Raw genomic sequence first — 18,369 nt, forward strand, 5'->3', positions numbered from 1 at the left:
AAAACTCCTACAAGATAATACAGGATAAAATCTAGGTGACCTTGGGCTTGGTGATAACTTTTTATATTCAACACCGATAGTCTGATCCATCCATGAAATAAAAATGTGATAATGTGAACATCATTAGAAGGAAAAACTTCTGCTCTGCAAGACACATTAAAGGAAATGAAAAGAACAAGCTACAAAATGAGAGTATTTACAAAACACTTAATTTGATAAAAGCCTGGTGTCCAAAATACACAAATCTTAAAATTCAACATTAAGAAAGCCAAAAACCCAGTTAAAATGTCGGTTAAAAACCTTAACAGACATTTCACTGTTAGATGACACAACGATGGGAAACAGCGATATAAAAATATATTCAACATCTTACGTAATTAGGGACCTAACATTAAAATAACAATGAGAGGCCACCACAGAGCTATTAGGATGGCTAAGATCCAAAACACCAACAATGCTGGTGAGGATGCCAAGCAAATAAAAACCTCTTCCGTTGCTGCCAGGAATGTGAAATAAGAGCACTCTGAAAGAAGTTTGGCAGTTTCTTAAAAAAGTAAAAAGCGGGACACCTGGGTGCCTCAGTTGGTTAAGTGCCTGCCTGCAGCTCAGGTCATGATCCCAGGGTCCTGGGACTGACCCCTGCATCAGGCTCCTGATCCTGGGGAAGCCTGCTTCACCCTCTCCCTCTGCCACTCCCCCTGCTTGTGGGGTCAAATACATAAACAAAATCTTTATAAACAGGGGCTCCTCTGGGGGGCTCAGTGTTGAGCAGCTGCCTTTGGCTCAGGGCTGATCCTGGGTCCCCGCATGGGGACTCCCCGCAGGGAACCTGCTTCTCCCTCTGCCTGTGCCTCCACCTGTCTCTGTGTCTCATGAATAAATAAAAATTAAATAAACAAAAACAAAAAACCTAAAACAAAACCTACTCTACCCACACCATACAGCAATCACCGTTCCTATGTGTTGACATAAAGGAGTTGAAGACTTATGTCGGAGCAAAAACCTGCACGTGAACGTTTATAGCAGCTTTATGCATGATTGCCAACACTTGTAAGAAACCAAGATGTTGTTCGGAAGGTGAGTGGACGTAGCACATCCATACAGTAGAACATTTTCAGCAATAAAAATAAATGAGCTGTCAAAGGATGAAAACACATGGAGGCAGCTTAACCGCACACGGGTAGGTGAAGGAAGCCAATCCAGAAGGGCTAGAGACTGTGAGTCCAGCTACAGGCTTTGGAAAAGGCCAGACTATGGAGACAGAACCAAGGTCAGGGCTGCCAAAGGACTTGCAAGGCCGATGTGACCGCGAAGGAAAAACATCCCACTAAAACAAGAGGGATAAAGCAATGTAACAACTGCCATCCTATCCGTTAGGTAAATATTAACTCGTTTAATTAGAGGAACTGCAGACAGCAACCAGGACCAATTAAGGAAAACTGCTGTCTCCGCATTCATTTCAGTTCCCAGATTAATTTGCAGACACTCCCCCAAAAGTCAAATAGGAGTAAAAGAACTATTCCTCGGGGGCGACCATCTACCACATCCTGGGCGGGATGCACGCTAATAAAAAACCGGGGGACTGGTCCTTCTGGTTCCTGATTCACGTACTTCGTGACTGCAGCTTCCAGGAAGGGAAAGACCAGGGGGCGGGGGCCGGGGGCTCCCCTTCCTCCCCACCCGCCCCCGGCACCCCGGACCCCTTCGGCGGCGGGGGCCCCTCGGCCACGCAGCCCTCCGCCCCAGGCCGCGCGGGGCGGCGGGGGCGCGCGGAAGGGCCCGACGGCCTTCAAGGTCGGAAGCCAGCGGGCCTCGGGCTCGCCCCTCCGCGGCCAACCGCGCCCAAGTCGCCGCGGCGAGGGCCCCGCAAGTACGCGGCCCGACCCGCGCGAGCCCTCGGGGCTGCCCCCCGCGCCGCTCACCTCGGAGCAGGGCCATGGCGAGGCGTCCCGCTTCCCTCCAGCCGCCGGCCGCGCCCCCGGCCCCGCCGGACATAGGCGCCTCGCTCCGCCCCTGCCCTTTCACCCACTTGGCCGCTGCGGTTCGCCGCCCTCAGCGCGACGTGCCCGCCCGCACCCCCGGGGCCGCCGGGAGCCGTGCCCAGCCGCGCGGCGCCTCCCCACTCTGCCCTCGAACCCACCTCTCCGCCCCCCCGCCCCCCATCGCCCGTTCGCCGCGCCCCTGGCCTCGGTCACCCGTGGGCCCCCAGCACAGCTCGCCGTCACCGCCCCAGGCACCCCCGCACCTACACGCCCGCTGGGGGCCGGAGCGGGGACAGGGCCGGGGCGGGGGAGCGCGGGGAGCGCGGGCCGGGAGGGGGGTGGGGGGGAGCGCGGCCGGAAGTCGGGGGCGGGAGTGCTGGGAGCGCGCGCCGGGAGGGGGGTGGGTGGAGCGCGGCCGTTAGTCGGGGGCGGGGCGCAGAGGGCGGCGCCGCGGGATTGGCTGGGCGTCCGTGGCGGGCGCGGGGGCGGGTGCGCCTGTGCCTGCGCCTGCGCCGAGGGGCCGAGGCCTAGGCTGCCGGGCGGGAGAGGGGCCGGGAGGACCCGGTGGGGGGTGGGGGGTGGGGGGTGGGGGGTGGGGGGCGGTGGTCGGGGTTGGAAGCGCGGGAACCCCGAGTCCCCAATGTAGCCCCCTCGTGAGCTCGCGGTATTTTCCTTATATGATCGAGCTCCGCTCGGCGCCGCTGGCCCGGAGCCCGAGAGGATTATGAAAACGTGTGGGGTGAGGTGGGGCTGGGGACCGGGGCGGGGAGACGGGGGCGGTCGGGGAGGCCCCTGCCCTGTAGCGGCGAGCCCGGGTCGATGATGACGTGACCACTGCGCAATCTGAGTTCTAGGAACCAGATGATGGAGTGGATGCTGAGAGCCGACTGAGACCTCCGGGCGAGCGGGGAGCGGGGGCGTCCGCAGGGCCCGGGCTCCGGGAGGGCCGGGGTCCTGGGCGCGGGGGTGGGGGTGGGGGGGAGCGGGGGGTCGCTCCGGGAGGGCCGGGGTCCTGGGCGCGGGGGTGGGGGTGGGGGGGGAGCGGGGGGTCGCTCCGGGAGGGCCGGGGTCCTGGGCGCGGGGGTGGGGGTGGGGGGGAGCGGGGGGTCGCTCCGGGAGGGCCGGGGTCCTGGGCGCGGGGGTGGGGGTGGGGGGGAGCGGGGGGTCGCTCCGGGAGCCGGGGTCCTGGGCGCGGGGGTGGGGGTGGGGGGGAGCGGGGGTCGCTCCGGGAGGGCCGGGGTCCTGGGCGCGGGGGTGGGGGTGGGGGGGGGAGCGGGGGGTCGCTCCGGGAGGGCCGGGGTCCTGGGCGCGGGGGTGGGGGTGGGGGGAGGCGGGGGGTCGCTCGGGAGGGCCGGGGTCCCGGGGGTGGGGGTGGGGGGAGAGCGGGGGGTCGCTCCGGGAGGGCCGGGGTCCGGGGGGGGGGTGGGGGGAGAGCGGGGGGGTCGCTCCGGGAGGGCCGGGGTCCCGGGGGTGGGGGTGGGGGGAGAGCGGGGGGTCGCTCCGGGAGGGCCGGGGTCCTGGGGGTGGGGGTGGGGGAGAGTCGGGGGGTCGCTCGGGAGGGCCGGCGTCCCGGGGTGGGTGGGGGGAACGCGGGGGGTCGCTCCGCAGGGCGGGGGTCCGGGGTGGGGTGGGGGAGAGCGGGGGGTCGCTCCGGGAGGGCCGGGGTCCTGGGCGCGGGGGTGGGGGTGGGGGAGAGCGGGGGTCGCTCCGGGAGGGCCGGGGTCCTGGGCGCGGGGGTGGGGGTGGGGGAGAGCGGGGGTCGCTCCGGGAGGGCCGGGGTCCCGGGGGTGGGGGTGGGGGAGAGCGGGGGGGTCGCTCCGGGAGGGCCGGGGTCCTGGGCGCGGGCCGCGGATCTTTGCCTGGAGGCTTCCTCTGACCCCTCTAGCGCGCCGCGTATTCCTGCTTTCAGGCTTCTGGATGGCGTCCTGCAGGATAATTCAGTCTGTCCTTTTTATTATGAAAACATTTGAACGTACAGAAAAGTGGGAACATTTCTGCCATGAACACCAGGACGTGCACCACCGTATTTCTAAATTACACCTGTCCTAACGTCAGTTTTAGTATTTGTGCTGCCCAATTGAGCACTGCCCTTCTAACATCAAACCACCTTGTTTTTTTCTAATGCAGATTTTAAGACTGTAGTCGTCCCCCTTATGGGGGACGGGAGACAGACACGTGGCCCCAGACCGCTAGGGGCACCTCTGAAACCGGAGAGTAGCAAGCCCTGTGGTGTTTTTCTTGTATGTCCATACCTATGATAAAGTTTATGATATGGACACAGTAAGAGATTAACAGGATAAGACAATAATATACTGTAATAAAAGTTACATAAGGGGCGCCTGGGTGGCTCAGTCAGCCTGCTACTCTCGATTCTGCTCAGGTTGTCAGATGGGGACCCGGGATCAGGCCCACCTGGGAGTGGAGCCTGCTTAAATTCTCCCGCTCTGCCCCTAAACTCCCTCCTTCACTTGCTCACTTAAAAAAAAAAAGTCTGTGAATGTGGCCTTTATCTTTCAAAATATACCCAACGTTTTTATGAGGGTGTAAGGTGATAAAATGCCTACCTGATGAGGTGAATGCCTGGGCAATGTGACACAGCCTTAGGACTACTATTGTCCTGACACCTCAGAAGGAGCCCTTGTTTCTGGGACCTTGCTTGGCCACAGGTGACCTCACGTCACTGAAATGGAGGAAAGTGAAATGGTAGATGAAAGGATTAAGTTACACACTTAACTCTGGGCAGGCTTGGCTGGGGTTGTGTTGGATGTCAATATTCATTTATGGGTTTTGTTAAGGCAAGATTTCCATGTCGTAACTTGTAAATCTTAAATTCGTTGAATTTCGTTAAGTGTATACTCTTACACTCTTGTAACTTATTCTATCAGCAGCTATAAAATCGTAATTAATACATGTCCATCATCACTAAAAATCACTTTATTCCCCGCCCTCCACCTCCCCATCACCCATTGTTTTTCTCACCATCTACTGCAATTTGACCCTCACATTTATTCCTTTTCTCCTTTCTGTGACTTTGAGTGAATGCAGGAAACTGATAGTTGACTTAATACATAGGTAAGTTCTGAGGGTTATTAACTTTAAAAAAATGTAAACTGGGGCGCCTGGGTGGCTCAGTTAATTAAACATCTGCCTTTGGCTGAGGTCATGATCCCAGGGTCCTTGCTCAGCAGGGAGCCTGCTTCTCCCTCTCCTGCCTGCAGCTCTGCTTGTGCTCTTGTCCAATAAGTAAACCAAATCTTTTTTTTTTTTAAGTGAACTACTTTCCCACAAGTGTGTATAGTCAATAGAATTCTTTTTATTTTTTTAATGATAGTCACAGAGAGAGAGGCAGAGACACAGGCAGAGGGAGAAGCAGGCTCCGTGCACCGGGAGCCCAATGTGGGATTCGATCTCAGGTCTCCAGGATCGCGCCCTGGGCCTAAGGCAGGCGCCAAACCGCTGCGCCACCCAGGGATCCCTAGTCAATAGAATTCTGATTGAAATCAAAGCTTCCCACCTACCAGATGATTTTTTTTCACCTATATTTTCTGGATGATGAACAGATAATAAAAGCTACCATTTTTTGGATACTGTGTGCCCAGCATTGTGCCAGGTACTTACATACACGGTTTATAATTCTTATACCCAGGTGATATATAAGATGGAATAATATACAATTCATATACATGGGACAAATCCTAACTGAGGGACAGTCTACAACCCCATGAGATGGACGGGTTTTCTTCCCCCGCTCTCCCATTTTATAAATGACAAAGCTTAGGCCCAGAGAAACCAAAGAACTTGCCAAGTTTCTCTAATCTAGAAAATTGCTAAATTAGAATTTTGAGCCCTTGATTCCTAAATGCCCAAGGCCTGTTGTCTTCAGGACTTACAGGATGGGGAATATAGGAATGGGAGTAGAAAAGCCTACAGGGATCATTAGCTAAGGTACATGTTATGTAAAATGAAAGGAAGTAAATGTCAAGGGAATCTTGAGGAAGAAATAAAAGTACTTGGGAAGAAATCCTGTTAAGGATGATTTTCTATATTTTCCAGCATATGGTGGCTCAGGTTCTGAAGGTTTATTTGCTTTTTCCTGCAGGCGAGGGTGTGTGGGTGAGATAAAGTAGTTTCAGGTGGAGAGGTGAGGCAATGTGTCAGTACTGAATGTTCATCTTTTCTCAACCAGGGTTCCCACAGGAAACGATTTGACTATTTTTATCAGTTCTGAGGGTGCAACAGAGCTAGTACCATTCTAGGTATAGGAGTTAAGTTATTTCATTACATATAATGGAAACCTTGGGGCATTTGAACTTGATTTGGGTCTGACAGCTAGTAACTCAGTTTTAGTTTTTTTTGTTTGGGTTTTTTTTGCCATGATGGTTCCTGCTTTAAAGGCTTATTTTTCCTTTAGAGCTAATTATCAGTTGGGCTGCTTTTGGCTACAAATTACAGAAGACTTGACTTAAAATGGCTTAACAGTAAGGTTTTTTATTGTTTCACATAACAAGAAGAGTGTTACCATGTCATGAAGTTCCCAGGCTTCTGGTTGCTATGGCCGTAGGCATCACGTCTGCACAAAACCATGTGCAGATGGAGGAAGGTGAAGATTATTGATGTGGTTTAGGGTGATGGGGCGATAGAGTTCGGAGTCCATGGCCAAGAAAGAATTCTTGAGATGTCTTTGGTGCAAAAAGGTGGTTTTATTAGAGTCTGGGGCAGGACCTGTGGGCCGGACGAACTGCACCGGGGTTGGAGGGGTGACTGATTATATAAGATGTTCTGTCCTGTGGAGGGGAGGGCAATGTGGGGGCTCTGGGAAATTGAGTCTATAGGTTTTTGGAGATTGCTTTTTTTCTTGTAAATCATTAAGACAGTTGCCAATTGTTGGAGACTCCTGTCCTGCATGACTATGCTTTCTATCATTTAACCATTTGTTTCTCCCTTTCCTTTGTTCAAGGGCAGCCAGGAGGGCCTGGGGAAATCCCACATGTCCCACCTGCGTGGGGGATTGTTGAGGGCCATCAGCTTGTGCTTCGCGCTCAGCTTGCCTTCTACTCCTTCATCATTTGTTATGTTTCTTTATCGAGAAGGAACATCTTTCTCTTCTGTCTCATTGGCCAGAATTGAGATGTATGCCCAGGACCTAGCTGAAAAAGTGGCTGGGAAAAATGTTCTTTTTCAGCTTCTGTCTTGGAAAACAGGCTCTGCCAGTTGGGATGAAAGCGGGATAAAAGGCTGCTGCATAGGTGGCCATCAGTGCCAGCCGCGGTGACTTTTATTAGCAATTACAGACCGTCCTACAGCCTACACTCTCTCATATTGCATACTGACATCTCCAAATTGCTTTGATGAGCTTGGGCTTGTCTATCTTAGCTCATGATTGAGAAATCGGAGCTCTGGTATTTTGCACTACCTGTCTGATCAAGAGTTCTGCTTTAGCAGTGTCCTCTCATCAGATGAATGGCTCTGTGGAGTTGTCAGGTTTGTTACCAAATTCCATGTTGTTACTAATTGAAAATGAGTAGCAAATAGAAAAAAATGCTGCTCATTGGGTATAGTGCCTGGCACACAGGAGGTACTCAATAATTATTTGTGGCATTAAGCAATGCTACTCATAAAATTAAAGCCAAAATAGAATTGTTTAGGTTCAAAATATGCATTTTATCTCAAGTTGGCACTCAATGAACTTAAGCCAGTCAACTGTGTTTTGTAATGAAGAAAAGGAAAACCGGAGAAGAGAATGTAAAGTGAATTATACCTAAATGTGAGATACGGGGGTGAAGGAAATAAACAGATCTTTAAAAGTTATGGTGGTTTTCAGACTCTTAACTCCAGGAAACAAACTGACGATTGTTGGAGGGGAGGTGGGTGAGAGGGTGGGAGGATGGGGTCACTGGGTGGTGGGCACTAAGCAGGGCACTTGATGTCATGAGCACTGGGTGTTATATGCAACTGATGAATCACTAAACTCTACCTCTGAAACTAAAAAAAAAAATAAAATCTTACAGTTGAAGCCAAAAAATTTAAAATTATATATATAACACATATGTTATGTATAACATATATCACTCTCTAAACATGCCAAGAAATAAAGTTATGATGGGGTTTTTTCATTAAAACTTTCTAACAGTTCAAATGCAGGGGAAATTCTGTTTAGGGATATAATGTCCTTTAATAAGAGAAGTAAGGTTCTATTGCTATTCATTTTCAATTTGGAAATATTTTCCACATATTTATTAAGATATCATGACTAAGTGTCACAATTTTCCACTCAGTACCCTGCAAATCACTGGCAGGGAGTCACCCCAGATTTACTAAGTTTTCTCGAATTAGAAATTCATCAAAATGGACATATCCTAAAACTATTTGGTAAAAGGTTTACTTCTATCAAAAAGTGGAAAAATACATAAGGACATTTTACATCATCTCAGAGTATCACGAAGAGGAAAATGTACCTTTACAATAGAGAAATGTCGGGAATATTACCACTTTAACCAGATGATCAAGCTTAACGTCACTGATAATGGGACAAATTGCCACCACGCGCTCCCTTGAGGCTTTGGGGACACAACTCTACCTATGTAGGATCTCTCCAAAAATGTCTGACTTGAATCTCATCCTAAGGAAATAATCAGACAAATCCAAATGGAGGGAATGCTCTGCAAAACAACTGACCTCAACTCTTCAAAAATGTCAGTGTTGTGAAAAAAAGAGGCTGGGAATGGTAGCAGATGAAAGAAGCTGGAGGATGACGGTTATATTTAATGTGGGATCTTTCATTGGAACCTGAATTAAAAACAACTCTAAAAAAACAAATAACCCCAAACCAGCAACTCTAAAGAATAGATTTGGGAGATATTTGGGGGAACTTCAATATAAGTTATATGAAATATATGAGATAGTCTTATTACTTTTCCTGATTATGTTAATTACATTGTCCTAATGTGGAAGATTGTCCTTTGTTCTTAGAAGTGACCATGGTGAAGTCCTGATGTCTGCAATTCACTTTCAAACGACTCAGAAAAAAAAATGCATATAAATGCCCTGGCAGAGAGAGAGAGAAAGCAAATATGACAAATTATTACCAGTTAGGGAATCTAAATGAAGAGTATATGGTGCTTATCATTTCTATTTTTTATAACTTTTCTGTAGGTTTTTAACTTTCTCAATATAAGAATGAGAGAAAAAATCAAGTAAGCCTCAAAATTATCTGAAATTATTTTCTAAAATATATAGTCCTTTTCATGTTTAACCATATAACAATCATATTGCACTACACTACGTATATCAAAGTTATAATTTTTGTATCTAGATGTGATACCTCTCATGTGAAGTCATTATTTTTAGACTTTTAGCTTTCAATTTTTTAAGATTTTATTTATTTGAGAGAGAGCGAGTGAGTGTGCACACGAGCGTAGACACACAAGCAGAGAAGAAACAGTCTCCACTGAGCGGGGAGCAGGGAGCCTTACATGGGGCTCAACTCCAGGATCCGGGGATCATGACCTGACCTGATGGGCAGTTGCTCCACCGATTGAGCACCCCCCTTAGGTCCCCCTTAGTACTTTTTTTTTTTTTTTTAAAGATTTTATTTATTTATTCATGAGAGAGAGAGAGGCAGAGACACAGGCAGAGGGAGAAGCAGGCCCCATGCCGGGAGCCTGTCTCGGGACTCAATTCTGGGACTCCAGGATCACGCCCTGGGCTAAAGGCAGGCGCTGAACCGCTGAGCCACCCAGGGATCCCCCAGCCCCCCTTGGTACTTTAAAAAAAATGTATTATTTCTTTCTGTACTTAGCTTTTGGGAAAAAGAAGTAGCATTAGCATAAAACTGAAGTTAGTGACTGTTGTAAATCTGTAAATTCTAGCGTTAGTATTTCTTTTTTTTTTTTTTTTAATTTTTTATTTATTTATGATAGTCACAGAGAGAGAGAGAGAGAGAGGCAGAGACACAGGCGGAGGGAGAAGCAGGCTCCATGCACCGGGAGCCTGATGTGGGATTCGATCCCGGGTCTCCAGGATCGCGCCCTGGGCCAAAGGCAGGCGCCAAACCGCTGCGCCACCCAGGGATCCCCTAGCGTTAGTATTTCAATAGAATTTCAGAACTATCCAGCCTTGGCCTCATCCTCTCACTTTTTCTGGATACTCTTCCTATGCTTAAACTTCTGATAGCTCTCAAAACTGATGGTAGCTTAAGCCCGTGGAAGCACAGGCGGCCGCTGGCTCCTGTCATGGAAATGGAAATGGGGGAAAGCTGGTGAAGGTGGTAGGGGCTAGGACAATTTTTAAAAGTGAGTACATGAATTTGAATGAATGAAACATGCAGATTTACTAATCATGAGTAGTTTGGAGAGTTACATATGTGCTGTCAATCTGCTTTGGTGACAACTTCAATTTCTGATCTTAATGATTATTACCCTTAACAACAAACACCTGCTCTCCAGAGTTCCGGTTACCGAACAAGCACAAAAGAAATGAAACATAGGGCGAAACAGGCACCGATTTGCAGACCGTCAGCATTCTGCACCTACCTAAGTTTCATGAGCTGCATGCAGCAGCCTTCCCACCTAGTCACGACTTAGCTGAAGGGTGTATGTGTGTCTTTCTCCTCCACCTGTTTGAAAGTTACTTTGCAGTATTTATATCCTCATCAAGGTTTAGAATCTCATAAGTAACATAGCCTTAGGCAAATCTCTACTTCCTTGGTTTTAAGTTTACTCTGAAAAATGCTGGTGGTGTTGGATGCTGTGTAAATGCGCTTTAGCTGGATTCGTCCTGGAACACACCTGTGTTTGAGGAGTTCTGTGTGGGGTTTGATACAGGTTGCAACAGGGAGACCACTCCTGGGGGCACAGCTCAGAGAACAGAGGCAGCTCGGTGAGAGCATGTTAGGAGCTGCCTAAGTGGCTTGGGGAGGGTCCAGAGAAGCCCGGCCCCGCCCTAAACTGGGTGCTGTCTGGAAGAAAGGACAATATAATCCTATGTAGGAGGAGGCAGGTCCAAGCTAGATGGCCGGCTGCTGGGGAGGCTGCATTTATGACTAGCTGGAAGGGCAGGGTGCAGATTGCAGGGTTTGCAGGTGGTTCTAGTGGTCTTGTGTCGTCTCATTTCATCACAGGCCCAGAGCAACCTTCCCTGCTGCTGGTGTTTTGTGAGATTGGGTGCCAAAGGAGGACACCCTGGCCAGTTCAGCATCTCACACTACCCAGGCCTCGCTCAAAGTGCCAGACCAGGTTCTGGATGTTGGGCTGCTTTGCTTTCTCAAACTCTAAGTAGTCAAGTGTGTCTTGTGGGAAATTTGGTTCTTCACAGTTTTCCTGTTAAGGCCTTGATGGTAAGCCTAGACCTCCCTGGGTATGAGGTGAAGGCTTTCCTGAAGAGGGAGGTTATTCTCCCAGAAGAGACCTAGACACACGAGTCCATCCTCAGGTTGGGTTTTAGAGGTAACTGCTCACTGACCAGTATTTCTGTATCATGAAATGTTTCATGGTGGTTCCTAGTGACGGGTGTTTGAGGGCACCATCCCTGGAGATGCCTTATTCTATATACCTACAGGTGGGGCTGGTAACACTGTTTTTAAAGGTTTCCAAGTGACTGTGGTGTATTGCTCCTCTAGGTAAGAAATAGCCTACCCATATTTATGTATGTTCTGTTTCGGGGATGTCCTTTCTGTTTCATTGACCAGTTGGTCTCCCTTTGCCTTTTCCACACACCTCACATCTTAATTACTAAAGTCTTATATTAAGTCTTGATACTTGTTAGGAAAGTTCTTTAAGGAAGGTCTTCCTTATTCTTGGGTCTTTGTACTTCCATATCAGTTTTCGAATTAGCTTGTCCATTTCCCAAGCAACCTGTTGAGATTTGATTCTTTATGGAGATCGACTTGGAGACAACCCACAACAGCTTGGTGGTATTTGATTCTTAACTGTAAATGTGATATAATTTCTCCAGGTTGTCATTGTTTCACTCATGTTACAAACTCATAATACAGATCCTGTAAATATTTTTCAACACCATATGCAAAAGTTATATGTGAGCATGAGTCTATCTCTGGGCTCTGTGTACTATGCCATTGACCTAATCATCAAAAACGATAACCAATAACCAAACTACTGTGTTTGAATTCTGCAGCTTTGAAGTGATTGCTCAATAAGTCTTATTTTACAGGGAGAGTTTTTCCCCAACTCCAACTATAGGCAGAAGTTCACCAGCCCCTGGTTTAAATGATCATGCTGCATGTTTGACTGTAGGCCCTAGGATGAAATTGCTCAAGCAGGCATTAAAAATAAACTTTTCAGCCAATGTATAGCTGCAGAGTTTTAAATTTCATTTCGATTTGGCACACCACCTTATTCAAAAGTATTTATTTTTCCACAAATTTTTATCCACAGCTGAATTATTATAGTAATACAAGCGTTTTTTAATAAACAAAGGTGTAGTTTACAGATTTGCTCAAAATGAAAAAAATTTTTATCAGTAGCATTTCTTCTTACAATGTTAGATTCACCCCAGAATATGATGTGAATCCTCTTCAGAGAAGCAGCCTTTCATCTAAACAGTTGCTGGCAAAATGTTATATCCAAACCTGGGTTATTCCGATATAATATCATTTTAGAAAGTAGCTTAACATCATTCCTGATTGATCGCCTTTATTAGAATTAGAAATTTCTTTAGGAAAACCAATCTTTAGTATCAGCCTAATAAGAGGAAAACACAGTCCTATATGTGTCATTGCCATTAACCTCTAATGTTTCTATACCCCCTAATTCTCTGGTTAGGGCACCAATGTGTACCAAAAAATGAATTTTGGCTATAGAGCTCATGCAACAAATTAATTTGAGAAACTGACCACAAAGGAATATTCTATGAGGATGTACAACAGGGTCCCACCCCATGCTGTCACGCTGTAGTAATCATCAGTCCCCTAGGCAAGAGACAAGTACTTCAAATCAGGATACCCCTGGCTGCCTAGGAGGAGGTCAAACATGTGACAACTACATATATTCTATGCAAAAAAAAAAAAAAAAAAAAAAAAGCTAATTTATTTACTACAATCTTAGTGCATTATGGCTCTAAGTAAAGGGTGGTGAATTGATGGTAGCAGTATTAATTTTTTTCTAAGTGATCCAAGTTCTGAGTTTTGTCTTTTGTCTTGTTTTTAGAGAAGCCTGAACATTCCGTAGTATAGGAGAATCAAGGACTCTAGTGTTCCCAAGGACACGCTCCATGGAAAGGGGAGAAATTATCTTCGGGTCTCATCTGCTGTCCAGGGGCCATACACTAACTGCAGTCAGGGTGACCCAGGGAAAAGACACTAGAGGAACATGCTTGTCAGCTCCAACAACAGTTACTAATATGTACACATCATATACATTACTGCCCAGAGACAGACAACACAGACTGTTTATAAATATTTGGTGCTTAAGTAATCTTTAACATGCTTCTAATGTTTCAAGAGAAAGTCAAAACTCCACCATGATGCTGAACATTAAAATTCTTCCCACAGCAACTTGTCAACATAATCGACAAGTCAGTTTTCTTAGTAACTGCCCAAGGCACGTGGTGAGAAGGATGTCAGCTAAATTCTAAATAAAAAAATAAATACAGGTATCTAGTGCAGAGTTCAAATCTTGATGTCGAATTAGGGTACATAAAGTCGTTGATTCCATGAAGTTGGAAAACATTTACTTTAAAAAGGCAAAGAATAGGGGCGCCTGGGTGGCTGAGTCAGTTAAGCAGCTGCTTTTGATCCCGGGTCCTGGGACTGACCCTGCTGAACAGGGAGCCCGCTTTTCCCTCTGCCCTCTCCCCCCCTTATGCTCTCTTATGCACAGACATTCAAATAAATAAAATCTTTTTAAAAAGGCAAGGAATAAAAATGCTAACAAGGGATTCAAGTTTCTCTAAAGATATTTCTTCCAGCCTCCAAGTGTTAATTAACTGGGCTGAATGAACATTACCAATCACTATATTTCTTTGTTGTTAGTACTCTATGAAAGACTGCTTGTTTTTAAAGCATATATAAATTAGGTACAGCTCCAGCGAAAAGCCTCTCTCTTCTGGAAAAGATCTAAATGTGCCATTTCTTGGGCTAAGTAGAAGACTACCCCCCACCCCCACCCCATTTATTCTAACTGCCAAGCTTTTATTGAGTCCTTGGCACCTAATGATTAACCAGTGACAGCACTAGTGACCCACAGAGATGGAGAGAATGAGGGTATAAGAATGGAAGGACAGCAAGCCATGGCATTTATGGAATCACCACTTTTCAAACTCTTTAAAAACACTCTAGACAAGGCCATTGGGGTTATCTTGAAGATTAAGGTCAGTCCTTCCATGAGAAACTCAGTTTTAAGCTAAAGTACAACTTTTCTAAAGAGGTAGCCACAGACCCAGTAGGTGCAGATTGGCCTTCCCAACGAAGTTAGTGTTGGGGTGGAAGGGGGTGTGCTGTAGGTTCCAGATGACATAGCCGTAGCTGGTGACGGGGGTGGGGGAGGATAGGCATAGCTCTGTGGATGCCCCAGAGGAGCCAGCATGTTTGCTGTTGGAGGGGTCCTGCTGGGGTCCCAGATTTGGATGTGATGGTCCAGGGTCTGCCCAGGAGCTGGGCCTCTTCTGCCCCGGGAGCCACAGGAAGGGCAGGGGTGGAATTGTAAGGACGCAGTACCCAGGACCGTCCAGGGCTTGGGGCATCATGTGTTTCCGGGAGCCTTTTGACTGGCTGAGTAACAGGTGGTGCATGTGTGTGTGTGTGTGTGTGTGTGTGTGTTCAGGGGGATGTTGTACCTGCCATTCATGGAGAAATCTCATTTTCTTGATTGGATATAGCAGCTCTTCTCAGATTTGCAAACACCATCTGTTCTGGTCATGGGAACAACATACTGTTATCTACTAGAAATATGGAAAAAATCATGCAGAAATGGGTGTAGAGAATAGGCAGGGTTTTCTAGCTGAATGGCTATTGTTGAAGAGGCAAGAAAAAAAAAACCCTATAAAAGCAATGAACATAAAATCTCATTATATTCCAGTGAATATTCTGTTTTAAATCTTTTTTCAAAGCGGAGATATTTACCATGTTTATGTGGTCAACTTAAAAGATGTTGAAAATAATCTGAAAAGGGAGGGTTGACATAAGCTATTCTCATTCCTTAAAAAGCACACACACCCCAAAAAACACTTGGAGGATGATAATCCCTGAATTGATTTTTTTTTTTAAAGGTTTTTCAACCTCTGGTTCTCAAGACAACTTTGTTTTTCTTCACTGTTCTGGTTACCTGGAATCACAGTGCATTATGTGATGCTCTTACTGGAGGTTTTATGGTGTGAGGGGATTATAGGCTTTCATATGGACTTGGTTTTTAATCTGTAAATAAGACATAAGTTGGCATTCTTTTCTAATATTTAGACTATGTCGATTTTCGTGAAAGGTTTTGTGGGCTCAGGAAGCACATGGACTAGCATTGGAAACAAAGCCTATCTTTCCATGTTGTTCACATTTTAATTTTGGGACTGCAGCATTTTTAGCACAACTCTTCTGTAAACCCAGGTCTGTGCAAAAAGGGTTTAAGCGTATGAGGAATGGAGTCTTCTAATGTTGTTTTAGAAGCCAGTGCTCAAAACATCTGGAGGTCAGTTACATCACTAGGCATTCAAAATACTTTTGAAAAACTTTTCTAGAAGGCCCAACAGCCCTGTATGTTTGTTCTCAGAACATCTGCCCCCACACTCATTTGCACCTGTGGTTCACTGACCTGGGGAAACGTTACCCACTCTGCGATAGTATCATGGTGATTAGTACCATTATTTGTTAAAAATCCTCTGAAGGCAATTTATGTAACATATTTTTAATATTTTACTTTGGGCATCCTCCAGGTATATGCAAAGAGCAAATCTAGGCAGTTTCCACTTTACAGATTGGCACCCTTTATATGGCCACGGGGACTGCTTGGTGGTCATAGGTTATTAAAATGTGTATTTGTTTAGACTGAAATCATATGCTTAAAATCTTCCATATTTCAAGTGTTTTTATTCTGAGCAGTAGGTACAAAAAATAATGACAAATATGTCTTACTCCGAAGAGTTCAGTACTCTGCACAGGCTGTCTCAGATCTGATCCACTTTTACAGATTCAACAGACTCTTACATTCGCTTTATAGTACGCTTCCTTCTTGCTCTCACTGGAAATGGAGCCAGAGGTGGGACTGCACCTTGTCAGACCTCATTGAGGAACTCCAGATTGAGATAGGCCGGGATGTGGATTGAGTCCATGGTCAGCAAGGACGGGTTAAATGGAAACAAAACAGGAAACATGTGCTTGGAATCTAACAGCAGCTGCTGAGGGTCGTTCCGCTCTTGGAGCTGTGCCTGTGGATGAGAGTAAGACCGTGTGAAATACATACCACCTAAAAATAATCAGTTTTGGTGAACTCATAAAAGTGAATTAGCAGGTATCATGGAAATATTTAAGACAGATTGGGCTTTGGGAGAACATGGGCCTCTGTGGTATTCGGCAGGGACAGGAGCCCTGGTTCTGGCTTGTTGGATCATAGACGACTTTAAGCTTGCCCCTCATTCTAGCAGTCTTTAAAAAAAAGTTTTCCATCTAAGGGACAATAGAAAAATACATCTCAGGTGCAAATCATGTAGAGCAGTCCTATAGTGAAGGGGTTAAGACCATAGGCTCTTGGGACACCTGGGCGGCTCAGTGGTTAAGCGTCTACCTTCAGCTCAAGGTGTGGTCCTGGGATCGAGTCCCACATCGGGCTCCCTGCATGGAGCCTGCTTCTCCCTCTGCCTGTGTCTCTGCTTCTCTCTCTCTGTCTGTCTCTCACAAATAAATAAAACCTTAAAAAAAAAAAGATCATGGGCTCTGGAGGTAGACAGGGCTGAACTCTCATCTGGCACCATCCTGGGCAAATTCCTGAACCTATCTATGCTTCAGTTTCCTCATCTGTAAACTGGAATGGGGAGAGTGACATCACACAAAATGGCAGAGTGGGAAGCACTGGGCCTCAGTCCCTCCACTGAAGCAGCCACTGAGTTGGAAAAAGCAATTGTGATCCAGTATGAAGGGGGAGGCTGCTTATCTTTGTTTGCTAAAGGAGGGGGAGGCTGCTTATCTTTGTTTGCTAAAGGAGCAACACATGTGAACCAGTCACTATGCCCCAGCCTCCAGCCCCTGTGCAGCTGCAGGCAGAGGCTCACACTCCTGGAGAAGCTGCCAGAGCAGTAGGGCAGGCAGTGGGCCTTTGTCTTCCAAAAATCTAGGGTCATGTGCTTGTTGGTCTGGTATTCCCTGAGGGATGGCACAGATGCTTGTTCTGATTTTTGGCTTCTCTTAGGATACAGTGGCTTCCCTGCATGGCAGCAACTGGAAGGTTCAAAGGGACACAGCTCCTCCCCTTTCCCCCTCACTTTGGAGCCATTTTAGGAAAAGTATAATAACTGAAATGAAACTTTTCAGTTCACTAGAAGGGCTGAACAGCAGACTTGAGCAGGCAGAAGAAATAATCAGTGAACGTGAAGATTAAGGCAATTGAAATTACCTAGTTTGAGGAGCAGATATAGGAAAAACCATGAATAAAAGTGAACAGAACCTGAGCCACCTGTAGGACCATAAAGTGTACCCATGTATACCTCATAGTAGTCCTGGAAGGAGGAGAGAGAAAGGGGTGGACAGTAAAACACTTGAAGAAGTAATGGCCAAAAATGTACCAAATTTGATGAAAGATACACCCCCCAAGACTGTCCACAGTATTAAAAAAAAAAAAAAAGCAAGATAAAAAACATTTACATTGAAATATAGGACAAATTATCAAAGTCCAACAACAGAGAGGGACTCTTGAAAACAGAGAGAAATGACTCATCACATACAGGTAACCTTAAGATTCCACGCAGATGTCTCATCAGCAACCATGGAGACCAGAGGCAGTGGGGTACCATATTTGAATCCCTGAAGGAAACACTTAACCAAAAACTCTGTATCCAGCAAAATCATCCTTCAAGAATGAAGGAGAAGTTAAGTCACTTCCAGGTAAACAAAAGCAGAGGAGACAAAAGAAAGTTCTCTGGGCTGAAATAAAAGGACATCAGACAGTAACCAGAAGCCATTGAAGAAATGAAGAACACACGTGAGTGGGGCAGTTGACGCCTTACTTCTGGTTTGTAATTCCTTTTTCCTATGCTGTTCATATGGATGCAGAAAACAATTACGCATTTCTGTTAATGGGAACAGAATGTGTAACAGATGTGACAATAACAGTATAAAGGGAGGGATGGACATAGGAGCAGCAAAATCGCGTGTCACTGAAACTAAGTTGGTATTATTTACGGTAGGTGGTTGCAAGTTTAGGATGTTAGTTGCCGTCATCAGGGTAAACACTGA

At 46.8% G+C, this 18,369-nt stretch overlaps 2 protein-coding genes and 2 non-coding genes across 4 annotated transcripts in view; 2 read left to right on the forward strand and 2 right to left on the reverse strand.

Annotated features, from left to right (window-relative positions):
• The window catches only part of ACAA2 (acetyl-CoA acyltransferase 2), a 38,240-nt gene extending 35,983 nt beyond the window's left edge, over positions 1 to 2,257 (reverse strand). The window contains exon 1 of the mRNA XM_041752132.1: positions 1,923 to 2,257. Coding sequence (XP_041608066.1) covers positions 1,923 to 1,995 — 73 coding nt within the window. The 5' untranslated portion in view covers positions 1,996 to 2,257. The remainder of the gene's footprint in view (positions 1 to 1,922) is intronic.
• A 351-nt stretch (positions 2,258 to 2,608) lies between these two features.
• On the forward strand, positions 2,609 to 2,746 carry LOC121475366. The gene has a single exon (XR_005983733.1).
• A 49-nt stretch (positions 2,747 to 2,795) lies between these two features.
• Positions 2,796 to 2,878, forward strand: LOC121475288. The gene has a single exon (XR_005983708.1).
• A 13,113-nt stretch (positions 2,879 to 15,991) lies between these two features.
• Positions 15,992 to 18,369, reverse strand: part of MYO5B (myosin VB) — a 327,031-nt gene continuing 324,653 nt past the window's right edge. The window contains exon 39 of the mRNA XM_041727359.1: positions 15,992 to 16,349. Within this exon, the coding sequence (XP_041583293.1) occupies positions 16,197 to 16,349 (153 nt within the window). The 3' untranslated portion in view covers positions 15,992 to 16,196. The remainder of the gene's footprint in view (positions 16,350 to 18,369) is intronic.

The sequence above is a fragment of the Vulpes lagopus genome, chromosome 1 (genome assembly GCF_018345385.1).
Source record: "Vulpes lagopus strain Blue_001 chromosome 1, ASM1834538v1, whole genome shotgun sequence".
Classification (NCBI taxonomy): domain Eukaryota; kingdom Metazoa; phylum Chordata; class Mammalia; order Carnivora; family Canidae; genus Vulpes; species Vulpes lagopus.